A 22,907-nucleotide genomic window follows, 5' to 3' on the forward strand; every position below is an offset into this window, starting at 1 on the left:
TAATCAAAGAGGTAAACACACGCGTCATGTGACGTGACATAAGGAGCGCTCTGATTGGTTGGGATTGACAAACTATGGTGCTGTTTGCAAGCTTAGCTTTGCAGAGGCAAGAAAATCTCTTGGGATGCTCCACAGTGACGTTTCCACACTTTGGAGCTTCTGAAGTGCAGATGTTTGGAAACGCTGCTCCAACGTGTGGTTCAAACACTCAGATCACGTGACCTCAGCTGCCACAGGTGGCATACCTGCGGCTTCCATGTTAGCATGTTAGCTCCAACAGGTGGTCAGTGTGAGAGCAGAAGATGATATCAGTGACATCCAAACAAGGAAGGAAGAGACTGTTGAAGGCAGCGAGCTGTGACTGCTGTGAACAGTGTCCTCACACTATTTTCTCCCTGTGTCAACATACATGAGGCTGCTTCAGCTGCAACACACCACAAACACCTTTATACAACTAAATATACTGAGAGCACACTGCTGTGGTTGCTGTGGTAACATCCATATATCCAGCTGTTTGGGGCCGAGTCTGCTTCCTCATCCTTGGTTCAACCCTCAAAGTTTGATGCGTTTTTTTGAGATTTGGTTTTATTTGTTGTTCTATACACTGTGAAACAAAGCTAGAAGCCCCTGTGGTTCAGCGGGGGACTCAAACCCAGGACCCAACCTGCTCCAACAACAGTCAGAGGATTTTATTAAGTCTCATTTTCTGTTCATTAGGAAAACATCAATAATGAAGAGCACATGTTTATAGAGGCACATTCAGACCAATGACAACAGTCCATTCACACTGACCTCCACCTTTTTAAATGTGAGTAAACACATCATGGTTCTGGTGCTGACGTGGTATCAGGGACAGGTGATGATTTTGAACTCAGTCTGAGGTTTGATTACATTGAACCTGCACTGCTTTCTCCTGTTTATGACACATTTATACCCAAAGTCTCAGCTGGATAACAAAGAACGAGGAGAAACACATTTGTTGAGAGAATTGTTAACAAATGTGGTGAGAGTGTTGTAATAGTTACAGACAGAACTATGATTTATTTATTTAAATGCATTCCAGGACGTTTTTTACTCACGTTATGTCGCTTCCACGATGTTATTTTTCTCTCCTACAACGTACGTTACAATTACATTAGCATGACCATTTATCCAAATTAGGCGATGACGTCATTCAGCGACTTCCAGCAACTTTTAGGACAGCCAATAGCAATTTTCCTTACTGAGGAGTTGGCAACACTGCTAGGAGCAGTGGGTGGATGGCAGCATCATCATGAAGGATCAGTGAGAATAAATCATCATCCACAAAGAAAACCAGTCTGAGTGTCTGACGCTCTTGTTAGAAAGACGCAGTCGCAGCTTGTGGGTGCAGTTAGCTGGTTTGCTAGTTAGCTGGTTTGCTAGTTAGCTGGGAGCTAACTCACTCGAACATTTAATGCTAAATTTCCTTTGCAACCCTAACTGAATCTATATCACACTTAAAGCTTCCTGTAAATGAAAGAATCAGTGAAAACGAGGCACTTCAGTTGATTTTAAACAAAAACTCTGAACATAACCTGATCCAGACCAGGTTATTGGTTCAGCATCAGTAACCATGGTGATGTAGCCAGGTAAACACAGAGACAGACAATTTATGCTCACAATCACACATCTCCAGTTAACCTTGCATGCATGTTCTTGGACTGTGGGAGGAAGAGTACCTGAAGACAACCCACATAGACCACACTATCTCCCCTATTTACAGAATTATAATCTAATTAGATGATAAAGTAATAAATTATTTGGTATTTTAATAAAAATACATTTTAGCAATAGTTTATAAGTCAACAATTATAGTTTTAAAAAAAGTGACAAATCAAACAGTCAATAAATCTTCTACAGCTGAAACTAATGTAGACAATGTCGGGGGAGGAAGTAAAAGTAAAAACCAGAGACGATAACTACCAAAATAAAACGGGAAGTGAATAACATTCAAGCTCACTTTAAGCTCAACAGTCAAATTCAGTTTTATATTAATCTATTGTTTTGAATTTTTGTTTACATTTTATGTTTAAGTGAGGCAATGAGTCATATCACTATGACCAAATACATATTTCATCTTTTCAGTCAGAAATAATCAATTGATCATATTTTTATTACTAAAATTTTCTGAAAATCAAATTCTGATATCTGAACAAACAGCTCTGTAAAAACCTTCAGAATACAGGAATCGAACTAGAAGGTTTGGTGGATGAAGCACTGCTAAAATAAAGAATTTGGACTCAGAGGAGCAGATGGGACATTTCATTGCAAATGAAAGACAGAAAGTGAACAAATATCACTAAAAACCCCAGACGCTAATTTCTACATTAAGACTTTTTTCAAATCAATTGACTGTTTATGCAGTAATAGAAATCAGGTTTAACATGATCATCGGTGGAACATTTTAAATCCTGACCTGAGAGTTTCCATTTTACAGCGTGGACTCTTCACTCCAGCAGACAGAAACTTCACTCCTGAATCCTGCAGGTCAGAGTTACTCAGGTCCAGCTGTCTCAGACTAGAGGACTGGGAGCTGAGAGCTGAGGACAGCGCTTCATAGCCTCTCTCTGAGAGCTTACAGTGACTCAGTCTGAAAAATGACACATAAACATTAAACACTGTTATTAAATTGCAATGAGGGTGCACTAAAGAGTTTTTAGATTTTTTGCAATAAATCCTGTTTATTGCAACACTAGGTCAACACTAGGGCTGCACAATTAATCGTTAGAAAATCGCGATCTCGATTCATACTTGTGTGCGATCTCATTTCCAAATGACAACGATTTAAAAAAAAAAAAAAAAAAAAAGACGACGATTGTACCGCATTTTGATCCGGGACGTACTCTGCATGAAAACAAGCGCTCACTCTTCCTGCTCAACAAATGATAAGGGCGGAGCCTTATACCACGTGATACAGAAGCTGTGCCGTGTGATGCTAAAATTAGCAGGAAAAAACAACGGAGAGCACGTCAGGGATGACGAGAAAGTGACAGGAGAAAATCCGTCCCGGTCAACCACCCAAACATCAATAACGGGAACCTTATACAGCGCTTCCCTATACCCGTCGAACTCGCGCAGGCACAAAGAAACTACGGAGGCTATTACTTATCACCTGACCAAAGATATGGCTCCATCAACACTGTGCAAAACGAGGGATTTAGGAAAACGATCAACACCCTAGACAAACACTACACAGTGCCGTCCCGCAACTACTTTTCTATTGTTGCACTACCTGCTCTGTACACGCAGCGTCGAGCAACGGTGGAGACGGAATTTCAAGCAGGACAACATTTTGTTGTTTTTATGTTTATTTATTGTTTTTATGTTCAGTCTCAACTGTTATGAAGTTGATGTGCAGTTAATAAGTGCAATAAATATTTATACTGGAAAAGAGAATCGTGAGAGAATCGTGATCTCAATTCTAAGCCAAAAAATCGTGATTCTCATTTTATGCAAAATCATGCAGCCCTAGTCAACACTAAGAGATGACACTAACATAAAACTATTACAGAAGTTTAACTGACTTTTTTCCCCATTTAGTGGCTTCTTATTGGTTAATTCTGTCAATTCATGAAAAGCACAACATAACTTGATCTCACCTCAGAGTATTCAGTTTACAGTGTGGACTTCTCAGTCCTGCAGAAAGAAACTCCACTGCTGGATCCTGCAGGTTGTTGTTACTTAAGTCCAGCTCTCTCAGTGTAGAAGACTGGGAGCTGAGAACTGAGGACAGAGCTTCATACCCTCTTTCAGAGAGATCAGGGACACTCAGCCTAAAAAACAAAAACAAAATAAAGACATAATCTGAAAAATTGTCATTTGATAACAAACTGTTTGTGATTAATTTAAATCACTTCTTGTGTTGAACCTTTGAAAGAAAGACAAATGTCAGTGTGCATTACTATTTATGGCTAAAAAACGTTTTAGTTTAAAAATGTTCCCTGTGTAAATATAAAGACCTGGAACTTGTTCATTAAATGCTAAACAAAAACAAGTGATGACTCATTCTGTGAACAGGTGACAGTAGGGCTGCACGATTTTGCATAAAATGAGAATCACGATTTTTTGGCTTAGAATTGAGATCACGATTCTCTCACGATTTTCTTTTCCAGTATAAATATTTATTGCTAGGGATGGGTACCGGTGTCCGGTGCCATGATGGCACCGGTTCTGACATAAACGGTAGTAACCAGACCGAAAAGCAGCGCACATTTCGGTGCTTTATTTCGGTGCTTTATTTCGGTGCTTTTTTTTCCTGAGCTGTGATACACTTCTAGCCAATCATTTTACGTTTCCGAGGATAGTAGGCGGGGCCGGGTACGTACGTTCTGTTAGAGCAGAGCTACAGATTAAAAATGTCCAAGGCGAAGCGGTCAAAGTCTGGCTGTACTTCACAGCAAAAGATGCAAACTCAGCAGCCTGCAACAAGTGCTTTAAGCTGATACTGTGATACTGTCAAAGGAGGTAACACCTCGAATCCGATGAAACACCTGGCGACGCATAGCGTTTTTTTTAAAAGCCAAGAAATGCGCCGTATTTGATAGCTTGCTGCGAGACCTCACACCGAGCGCATCTACTGCGGGTGTGGTGCCTGTTATCGACCCGGAGTTAGAACATCCCCCAAAAACCCGAAGAGGAGAGTCCTGGCCCCTAGCCCTGCCAGTGTAGCAGAAATGATGAGGATGATGATGCAGCAGCAGCCGTTCTTCTCTGCGTGAGTAGCTTAATGTTGTTCGTGTGTAATTTACGTTGAGTAGGCTAACCACGTTATTACATTAATGCATGTAAGGTGAACTAGCAAACATCATCATAGCTACATGCGGCTGTCTTGTTTGATGGCAGATGCTCCCTTCACCCTGGACAAAAAGGCTAAAATGACCAAAGAAAAAGTGGAAAACAGTTAAACATGAGAGGTTTTTAGACAAAGTTTGTGTTTTTTCCATTGTTTAAGCACTGCTTCCAGTCAAGAGTGATACCATATATGCCCCATAGCTGCAGAAAAGGCACACATTGTTATCTTTTTACAAAAAAACAGCTGAGCATGAGAGGTTTTAGGACCAATTTTGTGTTCTCCATTCTTTAAGCACCGTTTGAGCACCGGCACCGTTTCAAAAGTACCGGTTTGGCACCGGTATCGGATAAAACCTAAACGATACCCATCCCTATTTATTGCACTTATTAACTGCACATCAACTTCGTAACAGTTGAGACTGAACATAAAAACAATAAATAAACATAAAAACAACAAAATGTTGTCCTGCTTGAAATTCCGTCTCCACCGTTGCTCGACGCTGCGTGTACAGAGCAGGTAGTGCAACAATAGAAAAATAGTTGCGGGACGGCACTGTGTAGTGTTTGTCTAGGGTGTTGATCATTTTCCTAAATCCCTCGTTTTGCACAGTGTTGATGGAGCCATATCTTTGGTCAGGTGATAAGTAATAGCCTCCGTAGTTTCTTTGTGCCTGCGCGAGTTCGACGGGTATAGGGAAGCGCTGTATAAGGTTCCCGTTATTGATGTTTGGGTGGTTGACCGGGACGGATTTTCTCCTGTCACTTTCTCATCATCCCTGACGTGCTCTCCGTTGTTTTTCCCGCTAATTTTAGCATCACACGGCACAGCTTCTGTATCACGTGGTATAAGGCTCCGCCCTTGTCATTTGTTGAGCAGGAAGAGTGAGCGCTTGTTTTCATGCAGATTACATCCCGGATCAAAATGCGGTACAATCGTCGTTTTTTTTTTTGTTTTGTTTTTTAAATCGTTGTCATTTGGAAATGAGATCGCACACAAGTATGAATCGAGATCGCGTTTTTCTAATGATTAATCGTGCAGCCCTAGGTGATAGGCAAGACTGTAAGTATGTAGCAATGAGAGGGAAGGCTGGCTCATATCCTGGTGAGTGAGGGTTAGTTACTCTAGGAAAAGGTCAAGGTATGATTGAGAGATTCTGGGAGACTGAACCAGTGAAATGGAAATTCGTTCAATTAAAGCAGATATAGTGATTAGTCCTTCCATCAGTCGTCCACAAAGCAGTGAGATAAAGTCTCAAGTCTCATTCTGCACAGTGTAAATGTCAGTGTCCTCCGGGTCCTCACTGATCATTGCATTCTGTCACAAATTGTCATGGTTCACAGACTGTGTACAGTCGGAAATCAAAGTGCACGACATTGGAGAGATTGAAAAACAATCAAGCATGCAGATCTAACAACAGGAAACCAGAAGAAACACGAGGAATATAATTGATTCAGCAGCTGCAGATCCTTGGAGCTGTACTGGTGAGGCAGATTGTAACATATAGAAGTGAACTCTTCAGCTGAGCAGTGCACTGATGCAGAGCAATAAGACCAGAGGAGCAATGAGGGAGTTGATCACCTACGGCTCCATCACAGTCTTTGAACGTCTTCAGTCAGTACAGAATCATGCTGCGAGGCTTTTAACCAGCACATTAGACTGGACATTACTCCAGTTTAATCTCTTCACACTGGTAACCAGTTCATTTTAGGCGTTATTTAAAGTTTTAGTCCTTACTTTTAGTCCCAGTTTATGTTTCTGACTTTCTACAATCCTACAGCTCTTCTCACATCTGAGATCTTCCAGTCAAAGGCTTTTACTGGTCCCACTAACTCATTTATTCAGACTCTAGTATTCAGAGTGGCCTTTAACTAGTTTTAGGCTGTATGATGTTCAGTGTTTGCTGTTTAATGTTTTTATCTTCTGTGTTTTTATTGCCTGTTTCTATTGTAAAGCACTTTGTGGTTTTTGACCTGTGAAAGCTGCTGTATAAAGAAATTTACTTACAGGATGATTCTGGACGTGACTTTGATAAAAGCTGACACCCAGATATGTTTAAGACACTCTGACATTTACTGCTGCCATCAAACATTAACTATAATATACTGTATTTAGTGCTGATGATCATGTAAAAAAATATGTTTAAGTTTTTAAGGGTCCATCACACATGATACTGTTTATGTTATAAATAAAGCCTGATCACATGTTTACTCACAGAGCCTTGTTGGAGGCTTTGACCACTGGCAGCAGCCTCAGAAGAGCCTCCTCTGAAGCAGAGTATTTCTTCAGGTCAAACACATCCAGATCTTCTTCTGATGACAGTAAGATGAAGACCAGAGCTGACCACTGAGCAGGAGACAGTTTGCCTGTGGAGAGACTTCCTGATCTCAGGGACTGTTGGATCTCCTCCACTAGAGAACGATCATTCAGTTCATTCAGACAGTGGATCAGATTGATGCTTTTCTCTGCAGACAGATTCTCACTGAGCTTCTCCTTGATGTACTGGACTGTTTCCTGATTGGTCTGTGAGCTACTTCCTGTCTGTGTCAGCAGACCCCGTAGGAGAGTCTGATTGGCCTGCAGTGAAAGACCCAGGAGGAAGCGGAGGAACAAGTCCAGGTGTCCATTTGGACTCTGTAAGGCCTTGTCCACAGCACTCTGGTGGAGAGATTGAAGTTTTAGTTTGTTAAATAATTTAGATTTCTTGGAGGTTGTTTGTTGTTCTTGCATCAGATTGAGTCCAGAGTTGATGAAGGTCAGATGGACATGAAGAGCAGCCAGAAACTCCTGAACACTCAGATGGATGAAGCAGAACACCTTGTCCTGGTACAGTCCTCTCTCCTCTTTAAAGATCTGTGTGAACACTCCTGAGTACACTGAGGCTGCTCTGATATCGATGCCACACTCTGTCAGGTCTGATTCATAGAAGATCAGGTTTCCTTTCTGCAGCTGATCAAAAGCCAGTTTTCCCAGAGACTCCATCATCTTCCTGCTCTCTGGACTCCAGTGTGGATCTGTCTCAGCTCCTCCATCATACTTGACCTTCTTCACTTTGGCCTGAACCACCAGGAAGTGGATGTACATCTCAGTCAGGGTCTTGGGCAGCTGTCCTCCCTCTCTGGTTTCCAGCACATCCTCCAGAACTGTAGCAGTGATCCAGCAGAAGACTGGGATGTGACACATGATGTGGAGGCTTCGTGATGTCTTGATGTGGGAGATGATCCTGCTGGCCTGCTCCTCATCTCTGAATCTCTTCCTGAAGTACTCCTCCTTCTGTGGGTCAGTGAACCCTCTGACCTCTGTCGCCATGCCGACACAGTCAGGAGGGATCTGATTGGCTGCTGCAGGTCGTGTGGTTATCCAGAGGCAAGCAGAGGGAAGCAGTTTCCCCCTGATGAGGTTTATCAGCAGCACATCCACTGAGGTGGACTTTCTAGGGTCAGTTAGGATTGTAGTTTTGTGGAAGTCCAGAGGAAGTCGACACTCATCCAGACCATCAAAGATGAACACAACCTGGAAGCCTTCAAAGCTGCAGATTCCTGCTTCTTTGGTTTCAGTAAAGAAGTGATGAACAAGTCCCACCAAGCTGAACTTTTCCTCTTTCAGCACATTCAGCTCTCTGAAAGTGAATGGAAATATGAACTGGATGTCCTGGTTGGCTTTGTCTTCAGCCCAGTCCAGGCTGTATTTCTGTGTTAAGACTGTTTTCCCAATGCCAGCCACTCCCTTTGTCAGCACTGTTCTGATTGGTTCATCTCTTCCAGGTGAGGCTTTAAAGATGTCTTCTTGTCTGATGGTTGTTTCTGGTCTGTCTGGTTTCCTGGATGCTGTTTCAATCTGTCTGACCTCATGTTCATCATTGACCTCTGCAGTCCCTCCCTCTGTGATGTAGAGCTCTGTGTAGATCTGATTCAGGAGGGTTGGGTTTCCTGCTTTAGCGATGCCCTCAAACACACACTGGAACTTCTTCTTCAGGGTGAATTTAAGGTTACGATGACAAACAGCAGCTGGAAGTTCTGAATAATAATAATAAAAATACAACTTCAACAATCATATTTTACAAATCGCTGATGACATTTTCTGACCCACTGAGAAATGACTGAACACACTGGTGTCATGAGTGTCTCATTTATCTAACAGCTTAAAACCTTAAGTAAGAAATCCTCTTACGTCTCTGCAGACGGTCAGCCAGCTCCTCCTGCTTCATTCTCCTCAGGAAGTCCACTGTGATCTTCACAAATGCCTCTCTGCTGCTCCTCTGCTCATCATCCTCCCTCTGAAACTCCAAGCACTGGGGCTTATTTGGATTCAGAGCCTTCTGGATCTTCTTCAGCTCGTTCTTCACAAACGTGATGATGTTGTCCTCCAGCAGCTGGAACAGAATATTTATGAATGACCCACCACTCTGAACTTCAGTCCACACAACATCCACTTCTTTACAATCAAGAAGCAGATCATCCACGATCTCCTCACCAATTATAAGTTTGACTTTATCTGATTAACTGAGAATTTCTCCACAACTCCACGGTCCCAAAACGCTGATTCTGTTCATATGAATGCAGCGATTTCAGTGGGAGAAACATTTCACTGGTGTTCAGAGCTGAACTACCAACAGGTTGATGATCGAAGCCAGAAACTTGGCGATGTTATAGGTGACAGAGTTGATCATACAGACAGCTGGTCTTAAAGGTTCACTCTGTTTACACATACAGATCAGTATTTAAGGTTTGACTCTCATCATCCACTGGAGCACAAACTGGGCGTCATCAGGACGCTACAACACAGAGCGAACGCCATCCCCACAGACACAGCAGCCAGGGAGGCAGAAGAACATCACATCAAGAAGGTCCTGAGGAAATGTGAACCAGCTGACCAAACACATCCTGCTGCAGGATGTTAACATAGCAGCACACTGATGATCCACTCACTGTGAACAACACATTTGGACCTGATTTGCTGCTCTGGTTTACACGTGTGTGTAACTCTTAGAGCTGATTGGCTGCTTTTTATGGGGGCTGGGTCTTTGGAAAGTGAGCAAACCACAGTTTTAGTAACACACCCTGAACTGCACACTTTAACAAACAACATGAGATTTTAACTGTAATGTAAAAATCCTGTGATTCACTGTTATTAAGCACAAACACATCTATGGCCCCGTTTCCATTAGTAGCTGCTCAGATCGACTCGCCACAGGTCGCCACGACTGGACTGGATCCACTGGTTTCCATTACACCACCTAATGTGGTCGTCTGAATACAGCAGAGTGTTGACTCACATCATTAGTAAGTGCTAATGCTGCTAATTTCCATCATATTTGTCATTTATTTCTCAGAGTTATTGAAGAAACAGTTATTCAGCTTCATTCCCACTGATCTCGACTACAAACTGTTTCACTTTGGTTTCTGTTTAAAGCCTCGATGTTTAAAACGTTTCCCTGTGATCACATTTGCACCGTCTCCACAGTCGGTGATCCCCACATGCTTCAAAGAGTCCATCATTGTTCCTGTCCCGAAGAAACCCCACCCTGCTTCTCTCAATGACTATCGCCCTGTAGCCCTCACCTCAGTAGTGATGAAGTGCTTTGAACGCCTGGTCAGAGACTTCATCATTTCTTCACTACCAGACACACTGGACCCACTACAGTTCGCTTACCGTCCAAATCGTTCCACAGACGATGCCATCTCTCATCTCCTCCACACATCACTCACTCACTTGGACACTAGAAGGGGGAATTATGTTAAAATGCTCTTCATAGACTACAGCTCTGCATTTAACACCATAATTCCCTCCACACTCACCACCAAGCTGGAGCATCTGGGACTCAGCTCATCTATGTGTCAGTGGATCTCCAACTTCCTAACTGGCAGACCACAGGCAGTAAGGATGGGCGGACATGTCTCAGCCTCCACCACTCTCAGCACTGGAGCCCCCCAGGGGTGTGTTCTGAGCCCCCTGCTGTACTCTTTGTACACATATGACTGTGTGGCCACTACCAGCTCCACCACCATCATCAAGTTTGCTGACGACACCGTCGTGGTGGGCCTGATCTCGGATAACAACGAGACGGCCTACCTGAAGGAGATTAGGAATCTGGAGAACTGGTGCCAGAGGAACAACCTCCTTCTAAACGTCAGTAAGACAAAGGAGCTGATAGTGGACTTCAGCACTAAGCAGGAGAGGAACTACCAGACCCCCGTCATCAACGAGTGCCCAGTGGAGAGAGTGGACAGCTTCAAATACCTCGGAGTTCACATCACGCAGGACCTGTCATGGTCCTGTCACATCAACACCGTGGTGAAAAAGGCCCGACAGCGTCTCTACCACCTCAGACGCTTGAGAGACTTCCAACTGCCCTCCAAGGTGCTCAGGAACTTTTACTCGTGCACCATAGAGAGCATCCTGACGGGAAACATCTTAACCTGGTTCGGGAACAGCACCATGCAGGACAGACGAGCTCTACAGAGGGTTGTGCGGTCAGCTGAGCGCACCATCCGCTCCGAGCTCCCTGACCTGCACTCAATCTACAGCAGGCGGTGCTGGACCAAGGCCAGGAAGATCGTGAAGGACCTCAGCCATCCCAACAACAGACTGTTCTCTCTGCTGAGGTCAGGAAAGCGATTCCGCTCCCTGAAGACCAACACAGAGAGACTGAGGAGGAGCTTCTTCCTGCAGGCGATACGGTCTCTCAATCACACCACCACACAGTACTGACCCACACATACAGTTCTTACACACACACTGGACTTTCTGGACTTTGGTTTTGCACAACACTGGTCACTATATTCTTCATTTCCAGTTAATACTTGTACAGCTGCTGTTATTGTGTATATATTTATTTATATTTAGATTTCTTCATACATTCTTATATAGTTCTATATTGTGTATTTTGTTGTACAGTTATTTTATTTTCAACTTTAATTTATATATTTTATCTTATTCTTCCCAGTTAAATTTACCCTTCATTCTAATTTGTGTTGTACAGTTATTTCATTTTTAACCTTAATTTATATTTTATTCCTTCCTAGTTAAATTTACCCTTTTTAATTTTTCATATTTATTTCCTATCTTATTCATAGCCTTTTCCTTTTTTGTTTTCTTTAGGTCACGAGCAGTTGTCCAAGCATTTCACTGCATATCGTACTGTGTATGACTGTGTACGTGACAAATAAAATTTGAATTTGAATTTGATTTGATTTCAAAGTTTGTTTCTTTTGGTCATTTAGTCCACAGAGTCCTTGGTGTTCTGAAAGGGACCTATAAACAAATGTATTAATATTAATAATAAAGTAGTTGTTGTACATGTACAGACCATAAACATGGAGTCCAGCTGTGTTTGATGCTGCTGGGCAGACTGACCACTGGGACCCTCTGAGCTCTGCTGCTCCACTCTGTGGATGAACCATGGACACACACATGAAGCCACTTTCATTATTAAAATGTGAATTTAGCCTCTAAAAGCTGTGTTCAGTCAGTGTTGCTGCTTCCCTGTGTCTGACCTCACGTATGTGCTTCTGAAAGAACTGTTAAAAATCCCGTAAACACTTTTTAACCTGTGAAAAAACCTTTTCAGAACAGTTTAAGCTGTTATATGTTGAACTCTTGGCTGACATCATATTAAATGCTGTGGACTCAGAATATGATGTCACTCAAGTTTACATGTGTGTGAAGGCAGACGAGTCAGTACTTTGGTGATACAGTGTAAAGCTGCACTGATTTCCATGAACAGCACTGTGGTTCAGTGTTGTCCTGATGGAGTAACAGCAGCCAGTATGATCCAGGCTTTAGCTGCTGGGTCTCTGTGTGACCTCTCAGACTGTTTAACAGATCAGACACAAAGAGCATCAGAGCTGTTCTTTAAAGACAAACATGAACCCACTCAGGTCACACTTTCCCCACAGATATGAGCATCACTGTCCTCAAACAGCAAATGACCAAGTCGAACATTTGGATCTTTTCTCTTTCATTGTTTTCTTTTTAATGAATCTTTGTAACAATCTGAGGATGTTTCAGGTCATATTTATCCAGGAAACACAAACATGTAAAGGAGTCATCACAGCTCTCTGACCTCGTTGCTCCAGGTTCACCACTGAAGTTTGGATTTCCACCTTTGGACCGGTCACTCCTCACAGACGGACAGCTGGACCCTGCAGACTGTGACCTCTGACCTCTGCAGACACAAACATGATTGAAGCAGCTGTGATGACACAGACTGCAGATAATGCAGCTGTTTCCTGTCAGTAACATCCTCTTAGATTAGAGTTCAGCTTTTTACAGGAAAACTGGACAAAACTGATTTTTGTTACAAACTCATTTTCATTTCCTCTCAGCTCACAAACACAGTCAGACAATCAACCAGAGTCAACACTGATTATAATGTCAGTGCAGAATTATTTCTGTTACTCAGTGAGTTCAGCTCTCTGACCTCGTTGCTCCAGGTTCACCACTGAAGTCTGGAACGTCGCCTTTGGACCGGTCACTCCTCACAGACGGACAGCTGGACCCTGCAGACTCTGCTCTGTCCTCCTCTTCCTCCATCATCGTCTTCAGTCAGTCTGAGAGGTAAACCACAAACACTCAGTGAGTTCACATTAACAGGAGTAACCGAGTTACAGTCGCTGACCTCTGACCTGTCATGTGACCTAGAAACCAGGTCAATATGTCTGTAGGTTCAGTCATCCAGGTCATGTGATCTAAGGAGCTTGGAAAGAAAAGAGACGTCTTTAAGTTTCTGGAAGACGTTTCATCTGAGAAGCTTCTTCAGTTTTAAAACCAAACGGTGGAGAGTCCCAGATATTTAAACCTGAGACGGAAAGAAAGCATGTCGCTGACCCACCACTGATCATGATCAATGGTGGGTCAACAATATAAACACTTATTTCAAGGATGAAACTGTGAGTCTGATCACTTGAGCACAAACATCTGGAGCACAGACATCTGGAGCACAGACATCTGGAGCACAGACATCTGGAGCACAGACATCTGGAGCAGCATGTCGATGCTGTTGGTTGAGATGCTGAAGACTGAAGTCCAGGCAGCTCCAGCAATGATCCACTGATGTGGTTTTATTCCACGTATGAATGTTGTTATTGACAGAGATGAAGTTACTCAAAAAAGTCATTATTACACATATTACACAGAACACTTTAATTAAAAGTAATGGAGTATGTTACGTCATTACTCCTCATAACAGTACTTTCATGTTACTGTGTAAAATGAGCTGAAACACTGTCTCATAATCACCATAATCTAAAGCTGAGGTACAGCCCCACACACCAACACAGATCCTGATGAGGTCACGTGATGTTTCTCTGAGTGTTTATGAACACAAATCAAAGATGAAACAGCACAAAGACACTTCAAAGTGATTCTACTGTGGAAACATGAACAGGTAGAAACCTGCAGCCTGACTGCTCATCACTTTGTTACCTGTTCAGGTTCAGCAGCAGCAGCTCACTTTATCACGGTGCTGGTCTGGGGTCAGTGTTTACTCAGCTTTAACATCACTCTGGGTTCTTGGCTAGCTTAGCGTTAGCTTAGCTTTAGCTTAGCGTTAGCATGCTGTCAGGTGTCTCGTGTGGTGTGTAAATATTAATCACAGTGACAGTAAAGGAGGTAAAGGGCTGTGACGTCATCACGTACGCTGCGTCCTCTGAGTGAACTCACAAAGTACAAACTACAAGCACACAAACACGAACGTAGCTCAGAGTGGCGGACACACTCGGCCTCGTTGGTCCAGCTGTGAGTCCGTTACCGTGAACTATGGAGCGGCAGATTTGTGCTGAACTAAGCTGCACACAGCTGATGTTAGCCAGGAAACATTACACACTGACTTTAATACAAACACACACAGTTTGTTGTGTGAAGTAGTGATGGGACGTTCTGTATCGAGGCTTCGGAGCGTGTGTCGAGTAATGGAGGGGGCGTTTCCGCGAAGCGCGTATCGAGGCTTGCTTCATTTATGGGAGGAGCTGAAAATGATGACGTCCGAAGCCTCGCTGCCCGGCTGTACCACGTGACTGGTTCATGAAGTGGTTCGAACTTTGCCGCGAGCTATGACAGCGATATAAACCCCTCAGACTTCATTCAAAAATGTGGGTGTTTGATGGAGAGTTGTTAGTGAGAGTTTGGAGACCGTTTGGAAGTTTATGAGAGTGAGGAGAGAAAGTCAGGAGAGAATGGAGCCAGCTAAGAAGAGGAGGATGTCCTCCCCTGTGTGGGAACATTTTGATCTTATTCCTCCCAACAAGGTATTTCTACAGAAGATGTATTTTCATGATACTGATGGTGCAATACAATTTATGTTGAGCTGTCTTGACTTTTGTACAAGGTGAAGTGTTTGCTATGTGCCAGGGAGCTGGGATATAACAACAACACCTCATCCATGCTTAGGCACTACAGAGCTTTGCATGAGAATAAGGGGGACACCGATTGTAGAGCAAGACCAGGTGAGCCATCAAATGCAATGATAATATAGCATGCAGTAATGTTACTAAATGATATAACAATATTATACAACTGTTATAAGTTACGTGTGTGATATTTATATTTGTGCTTTATCTTTATTGTCTTTCCTCAGGAGAACAATCTCAAATAGATGAAGACCTGGTCAGCATGGTGATTGAGGACTCCCAGCCATTTAGCATTGTGGAGGACAAAGGATTCAAAAGATTTGTTAAATCATTAAATCCTAGCTATGTTCTCCCCACTAAAAAGGTCGTAAAAGCAGTGAAAATTTAGTTTTTACAGAATAAAATGTGAACAGGCAGGACTGAGGCTCAAAGCCTCAGTGTGTAGCTGTCCATACCTCAACGTTACAAAAGCACAACTACTGTCCACACCCCAACCACACCTCACCTCACAGTAAATGATCATTTCCATTTCAAGCATTTCCAAATAATCATTTCCCATACTGCCACTATAAATATACACAGTATACTGCCATCACTACAATATACATGTTTTACACACTCCTTTTGTTGTTGACATTTACAGGCTGTGTGCAAAATGCCACACTCTTCAAATTCATGCCAGCTATTATTTTTACGTCCAGTAGGTGTCCTGCTAGAGCAAATGAAGCTTCACGAAGCTTCGCGTTGGGGTGAACCAATTGGATGAAAAGCTTCAGTGCTTCATGGGGCTTCATCTGCCCATCACTAGTGTGAAGAACTCAAACATGAGCTGAACAAACAGTAAAGTTCCTAAAGACAAACTGTTAAAGGAGGAAACAAAGCAAACTTACAGTTTCTTCACACACCAACAACAAGCGCCACTCCACGAAGTTCAGGAAGTGAAAGTAAACTTTCAGCCTAATGCGGCGTTTGAAGACAATCAGGGGCTTTGAAACACTATGCTGCGTTCAGGTGCACCTCAGAAACTCCTAAACCTCTGGCAGGCTGTGATTTATTTCTGCTGGTTTTCCAGTTTGAAGCACAAACATCTGTCATCACTTTGTTGTTCTTCTTCCTGCAGCGTTTGAATATTTCAGCACTGAACTGATGTTTGTTCAAAGCTCTTTTCAACCTGTTGAAGTCATGAATGAAAGTGCAGACTGAGAGTGGATCACATGATGTTTAAGGTGTGTCATGTGACATGTTCAGTATTGTCACACATGTCTAGATTGTCCCTGATATCAGAACTGCTCAAACACTGATGATTATATTTGAAGAATTATTCCTGATGGCAGCAAAGTTTGAATGGAGCTCTCTGTCTGTGCTGATTTGTCGCCCTCTGGAGGTCAAAGCACAAACTGCATGATTTCAGTGTAACCACTGACCGATGGATGCTTCGTAAATGCAATCGCAACACACCTATTACCTGTAATATACACCTGTAAATGTATTCTGTTGGTTTACTCTTATTTCAAACGACGTTTCTTACCTTTGATCAATGAATGAGGAGCGTTGGGATGTGTTGCGAGCGTTGAGTTACTTATTTTCTCTCCCGAAACGTAAAAGAGGAGATTTTTTAAAAGTGCCGCCGCATCTCAAACTCGCAACAGCGCCGGAAGACCGTAGTGGCCAAAAGTATATTACACCCGTAGTGGTTTAGTACGGTGGCCCCTAGAGACAAAGCACGTACAAACTCCAAAACACTTGCAAAATCCAAAACACTTGCAAAATCCAAAACACTTGCAAATTCCAAAACACGTACAAACTCCAAAACACTTGCAAAATCCAAAACACAACGGAAGTGCTCCAGGACGCTAGGGGCAGTGTTGAGCTTTTGTTACCTAGTAACTACACAAGCCAGGAAGTACCAATGACCGGATTTGGGGTTTGCAGCCTTAAAGGCCGCATTTTAAGGCCGATTACCTCACAGCCACAAGAGAAGGCTTTCCGAATTCAAAGGCTGCCCGAAATGCGGCCCTGAAATGCGTCCTTAATTTCCCTGAATTTTAAGGATGGGTCGGTGTAGCCTTCATGGCCCAACATATCCCAGACTTCATAGTGCGGTGGTGGTGTGGATAATTTTGCCGGAAAAAAAACAGTGGAAGCGGAGCGGAGGAAGAGTAAACTTTCAGAAGTAAGTACTGAATATTATGTCACTTATTAATGCGCAAATATTTTTTTAATGAAGAACATTAAACCATTACTGTTGGCCACATGTCGGGAAAGTTGACATTAGCGATGTTTGTACTTTCAGAATTAACTTGGTTTTAAAGCCTTTACTTTAATAAATATATATATATAGTCGACCTTAATCTTACAGAGAATGTAATGATTTTGTGGATAATTAAAGTCAGTCATATATCCACAAACACAACAAGCTGAAAGTCAGTGATGCTGCTCGGTTTGCAGTCCTGAACATCACGGCACAAGCAGGATTCACTGCACTGTTAATGTGAGCTATGTTATATTGCTGCCTCTGTTCGGTGGTGTCGAGCCAAACGGACTTTAACGTGTGTTTGAACGAGCTGACGGTTCACTCGTTAAGCTGAAAGAAAGATGCTTTAATCACAGCAGTCACACATGTGTCCACTGCACCATCTGGGACTCTTCTTGTTTACACTCGTAATAACACAAACACTAAATCCTGCTTCTCTGTGCTGTTGTGTAGCAGTGTGTACACCTGAGACTGTCACCTGTCTGTCTGTCCTGCACTCTCTCTCTGTTTCTTTCTCTCTGATTGTGGAATAAAAGTATGAACGTGTGTTTATAAGTTACACTTGTGTTTGAATCCTGCAGCTTATCACACATTTGATTTCCATGTGTGACGACTGCAAGTGTCCAGAGTGAGGACAGACTGAGGGACCCACTGCTGCACATCATCTGTGAGGCTTTGCAGCCCTGATGATCCACCAGGACAAACTCAGCAGTGTGTGAGGAAGAGGAGGAGGAAGAGCCAGCAGCAGCTGACAGATGGAGAGAATAGACAGACTGTTCCCTGTTTGTGAAGGACTGCTAGGAAAGTTTAACATAACTGTCTGTGCTGAATCAGTCTTATTAGGTAATGTTCAAATAATGTGATCATCCCAGTGTTTCCAGTGTGGGAGAAAGTACTCAGAGTACTCAGGGCCTTCAAGTTACACACTATGAAAGGCAGCAACAAGTTTAATGTTCAGAAACCTAAAGTCTGTATCAGCAGCAGAATGGAGCTAAAATAAATGTTTGTTCCAGTTCTATGAAGCTTTGAGTATTTTGGATCAGTAGCTGCTGTGTTTGTTGCATCATATTGCTGTAACTGTTTATATGCTTTATATATTCTGAGCTAAGTTGATCTATAGTGTTACATCATATTCTATAAGGATGTTATGTGTTTGTAGACTTTCTGCCCAGTTTGACCCATTTAGCAGACGTCAGCCTGTTTAAGGCTCTGATGTCTATTCTGTGTGACTTACAGCAGTTATGACATGGTCTGATTTTCTCACCCAATAAAGGAATATTTCATATATCAGTCTACTCTTCATTCTATCAGACACAGTTATCACAGCTTGTACATTTTCTTTTTACACATGTATGTAAGCATTGAGCCAAATTTAGTAATGCCAACATACTGAAGGAACAACATTTGTCTCTTATATATGATACACCTATATATGCACTGTCAAAGATACTTGTCTTTGAGTGAAGATTTAAGGTGATAAGACATGTAAATAACTGCAACTTGAATCTGTACTGAGGCTCAGTATTTGACACAGAGTTCATGTTCACTGCTGTAATAGCTAATAATGATTAATATAATAACTATAATATTGGCCATATTATATTTGCTGACAACGACCCCAGAAAAATGTGGCAGGGGATCAATCACATTACCAACTACAGAAGCAATAACCAGGCAACATCTAGGACTGATGCCTCACTGGCTGAGGATCTAAACCGTTTCTTCGCCCGCTTTGAGACGACCAAGCCCTCAGCTGCCACACCACCTCCACCCGCCCCCAGCACTGGCACACTAACACTTAGGGAGCACCAAGTGAGGTGTGTTCTAAGGTCAGTGAATCCCAGGAAGGCGGCAGGTCCTGATGGAATACATGGAAAGGTTCTCAGAGCATGTGCTGACGAACTGACCGGAGTCTTCACTAAAATCTTCAACCTTTCCTTGTCATCAAACACCGTCCCGCCCTGCCTCAAAACCTCCACCATCATCCCCATCGCCAAGAAGACAGCTGTGGCCAGCCCAAATGACTACAGGCCTGTTGCACTTACGCCTGTAGTGATGAAGTGCTTTGAGAGACTGGTCTGTCAGCACATCAGGGCCGGTCTGCCTCCCATTCTGGACCCCCACCAATTTGCCTACAGGACAAATCGATCCACCGAGGACGCTATCACCATAGCGCTCCACACTGCGCTGAGTCACCTGGAGCACCGAGGAAGCTATGTGAGAATGCTCTTTCTGGACTTCAGCTCAGCATTCAATCATATCATCCCGGAGATCCTGGTCCAGAAACTGTCTCACCTGGGACTCTCTACCCCCATCTGCCTCTGGATCAAGGACTTCCTGACAAATAGACCACAGTCTGTCAGACTCGGCCCCCACCGGTCCAGCACCATCACACTCAGCACCAGGTCTCCACAAGGATGTGTTTTGAGTCCCCTCCTGTTTACGCTCTACACATCCGACTGCTCCCCTACCCATCTCTCAAACACCATCATAAAGTTCGCGGATGACACCACAGTGGTTGGACTCATCTCAAGGGGGGATGAGTCGGACTACAGAGATGAGGTCAACAGACTGACTGAGTGGTGTTCAGTTAACAACCTCCAACTGAACACCACGAAAACTAAAGAACTTATCTTGGACTTCAGGAAGGGCAGAGCAGACCCGGCCCCACTTTACATTCACGGGAGCTGTGTGGAGAGGGTACACTCCATGAGGTTTCTGGGCGTGCAGATCTCTGATGACCTCTCCTGGACTGCAAATACTACAGCGGTGGTTAAAAAGGCCCAGCAGCGTCTCCACTTTCTGAGAGTGCTCAGGAGGAACAACCTGGAGGAGAGGCTGCTGGTGACATTTTACAGAGCCACCATAGAGAGCATCCTAACGTACGGCATAACAACATGGTATGCAGGGTGCTCAGCTGCAGACAGGAAAGTACTGCAGAGGGTCATCAACACAGCCCAGAAGATCACTGGCTGCTCTCTGCCCAGCCTGGAGGTCACTGCAAACTCTCGGTACCTCAGCAGAGCTGGCAATATCATCAAGGACCACTCTCACCCCAGCAACCAACTGTTTGAACTATTACCGTCAGGCCGACGGTACAGGTCACATAAAACCAGGACAAACAGATTCAGGGATAGCTTCTTTCCCAGAGCTACCACCGTAGTAAATAAGCACAAAAACAACTGAACCTATTCCATACAGTCACTGTCATTATATTATGCTGCTATCCTGTATATATTGTACATACTATTGTTTGAGTACTTACGATTGGTTTTTTTGTACTTTTATATTTTACATTTATATTTATTATTGAAACTTGCACCAAGGGAGTGGCACTCCAATTTCGTTGTACTCTGTACAATGACAATAAAGGCTATTCTATTCTATTCTATTTACATTACCAAAGTGAGATGACTTTAGTCTCATGAACAACATCAGCTAATTCTTATTTACTAACTAATCTTAAATAACTGTTCAGCACAGAAATGAAGCCCAAAAATCATGTTTTACTGTCCTGTGGTCTCAGCCTCAGATACTTATCACATCACACAAAGCTCTTGTAGAAACAAACAAACAAATGAACAAAATATGTTCTCCTTCATTTCTGTCAAACAAAGTTGTATGACACGTTTCCAGCGGTTAGTATCATGGTTGCTAGGCAACCTGGGAAGCGCGACGGAGACTAGACCGTCCCATACAGACAAACTTGCCGTTTATTTTGCAAATAGAGCTCAACACTGCCCCTAGCGTCCTGGAGCACTTCCGTTGTGTTTTTGAATTTGCATGTGTTTTTGAGTTTGCATGTGTTTTTGAGTTTGTACGTGCTTTGTCTCTAGGGGCCACCGTAGTTTAGCACTACCATAGAGAAACGGTTTAGGCCGTTTAGCTAAACAATCCCAGGCTCCCGCGCGGGAATCTACCAGCAATTCTTATGTGCCATGACTACTAAGCAGTTACCACAAATTTTGCAGATATGCCAATAATCATTCAACCATGAAAGGTTTTTATTTACAGACAGAACAGTTTGTTATACCTGGAGTAAAAAACACTTTTATCACAAATGTTGTCAATGTTCTTTCAAATTGTGTCTCGTTATTGTTCTCCTGCATCCTGCTGTCTAAACCCAGCAGCAAGATTATAACCTGGAATGTCTTTGTTTGTGTTTGGAATCAATTTTGTTTAATATAATTGTTTATTTTTTCACTGCATGTCAAGATGCAGAAGAAAGTTGCGCCATATCCAGGGAAAATCTCTGTGGCGTTCCACAAGGGGCCACTTGGATACCTTCTCCAGGACTCGTCAAAAGAAGCTCGAAGGATTAAAAATGACCCCAAGCTTCAGGACAAGTCTGCACCTGTGAGGGAGGACGATGCTCTGACTGTCATCTATCAGAGAGGAGGGGATGCCTCTGACATGAAGGAAGTGCAGGGAGAGTACATCCTGCAGTTTGGAAAATATAAAGGGAAATCTTTCCGGTGGCTTCTGGAGAATGATGTCGGGGACACCATGTACCTGATCAAAGATCTCCAGAAGCAAGAGGCTGCAGGGACCTCTGTGGAAGAAGGGCATGGCAAGGAGAGCTTGCATTCATTTGTACAGTAAGCCCTCAGCTTTGCAGAGATAAAAACTCTTCTGAGCTACGAGACCAGCAGAGTAAGTGTTGCTGCAGAAGCCTCTGAGGATGATCAGCTGGTTGGCTTTGGCTCACGAGCCAAGAGCACCTGGAAGGAGATTTGTGACGGCAGAGGTGACGGCTATGCAGACCTTATCATGAGGAAGAGCTGCAGTCAAGGAACACGGCTGCATGAGCTGCAGCAGTGCCTGTGGAAGAAGTAGCAGTCTGCGCCTGCTACTACAAACGCCCCAACTAAACAACCTCTTGGTAAGTTGTTTTAATAATATTTTAATAACATTGTTGACATGAAATATAAATTCAGTACATATTTGTCTAATTGTTGCCTCCATCACAGGGATGGATGAGGATGAAAACCTGGAGGACACAATGCCGAGCATCTCACCTGTAAAAGTACACATGCAGAGCTGTAAGTACTGCGTTATTACTACATGTCAGACGTGATAATGGCTAAGTCTGTTTCTGTCTCATATGCCTCTGTCTCTGCATAACTAGTCACTGTGGCAGCAGCAGCAGGGTCCACACCCAGAGGATCTTCAGGAGCAAACAGGTTTTCAAATGAAAGGTTTCAGAACTGGAGTACAATTGTTTTCTCTGCAAAGCTGAGCCTGAACTTGAACTTTTATATATTGTCTTGTTCTTGTTTTTGTGTGTTCTGGCCACGTTCCAGTGATGTTCCTCTAATAGCATGGTTGTATGCTGGCTGTATGGTGGAAGAAAACAGTAAATAAGGGAGAAACAGTTGATTTTGTATATAAGACAGTTTTGTTCTAGTTGTGAATGTTTCTTTTGTTTCTATAAATATAAACTGATTGTAAATATAAAAGTGTAAATAAATAGTTTTCTGCAAAAATATCAACA

The 22,907-nt window shown here is 43.1% G+C and overlaps 1 protein-coding gene and 1 pseudogene across 5 annotated transcripts in view; one reads left to right on the forward strand and one right to left on the reverse strand.

Moving 5' to 3' along the window:
* Nucleotides 1–16,109, reverse strand: part of LOC146554365 (protein NLRC3-like) — a 25,510-nt gene extending 9,401 nt beyond the window's left edge. The window contains exons 1-9 of one of the 5 annotated variants that reach the window (XM_085253139.1): nucleotides 14,051–15,070; nucleotides 13,438–13,508; nucleotides 13,233–13,362; nucleotides 12,876–12,977; nucleotides 12,120–12,198; nucleotides 8,981–9,182; nucleotides 7,026–8,826; nucleotides 3,621–3,794; nucleotides 2,438–2,611 (exon numbers count right to left, since the gene is read on the reverse strand). In XM_085253139.1, coding sequence (XP_085109265.1) covers nucleotides 2,438–2,611; nucleotides 3,621–3,794; nucleotides 7,026–8,826; nucleotides 8,981–9,182; nucleotides 12,120–12,198; nucleotides 12,876–12,977; nucleotides 13,233–13,348 — 2,648 coding nt within the window. In that variant the 5' untranslated portion in view covers nucleotides 13,349–13,362; nucleotides 13,438–13,508; nucleotides 14,051–15,070. Of the gene's footprint in view, nucleotides 1–2,437; nucleotides 2,612–3,620; nucleotides 3,795–7,025; nucleotides 8,827–8,980; nucleotides 9,183–12,119; nucleotides 12,199–12,875; nucleotides 12,978–13,232; nucleotides 13,363–13,437; nucleotides 15,085–16,049 lie in introns of those variants that run through there. The other 4 variants (XM_085253140.1, XM_085253141.1, XM_085253138.1 and 1 more) reach the window with 4 other exon arrangements.
* Nucleotides 14,158–22,527, forward strand: LOC146554366 (uncharacterized; annotated as a pseudogene).
* Nucleotides 22,528–22,907: the final 380 nt, after the last annotated feature.

This window comes from Mchenga conophoros, linkage group LG18, assembly GCF_057382185.1.
Source record: "Mchenga conophoros isolate Kocher_MC1m ecotype Shallow Benthic linkage group LG18, M_conophoros_male_GT1.1, whole genome shotgun sequence".
Taxonomy (NCBI): domain Eukaryota; kingdom Metazoa; phylum Chordata; class Actinopteri; order Cichliformes; family Cichlidae; genus Mchenga; species Mchenga conophoros.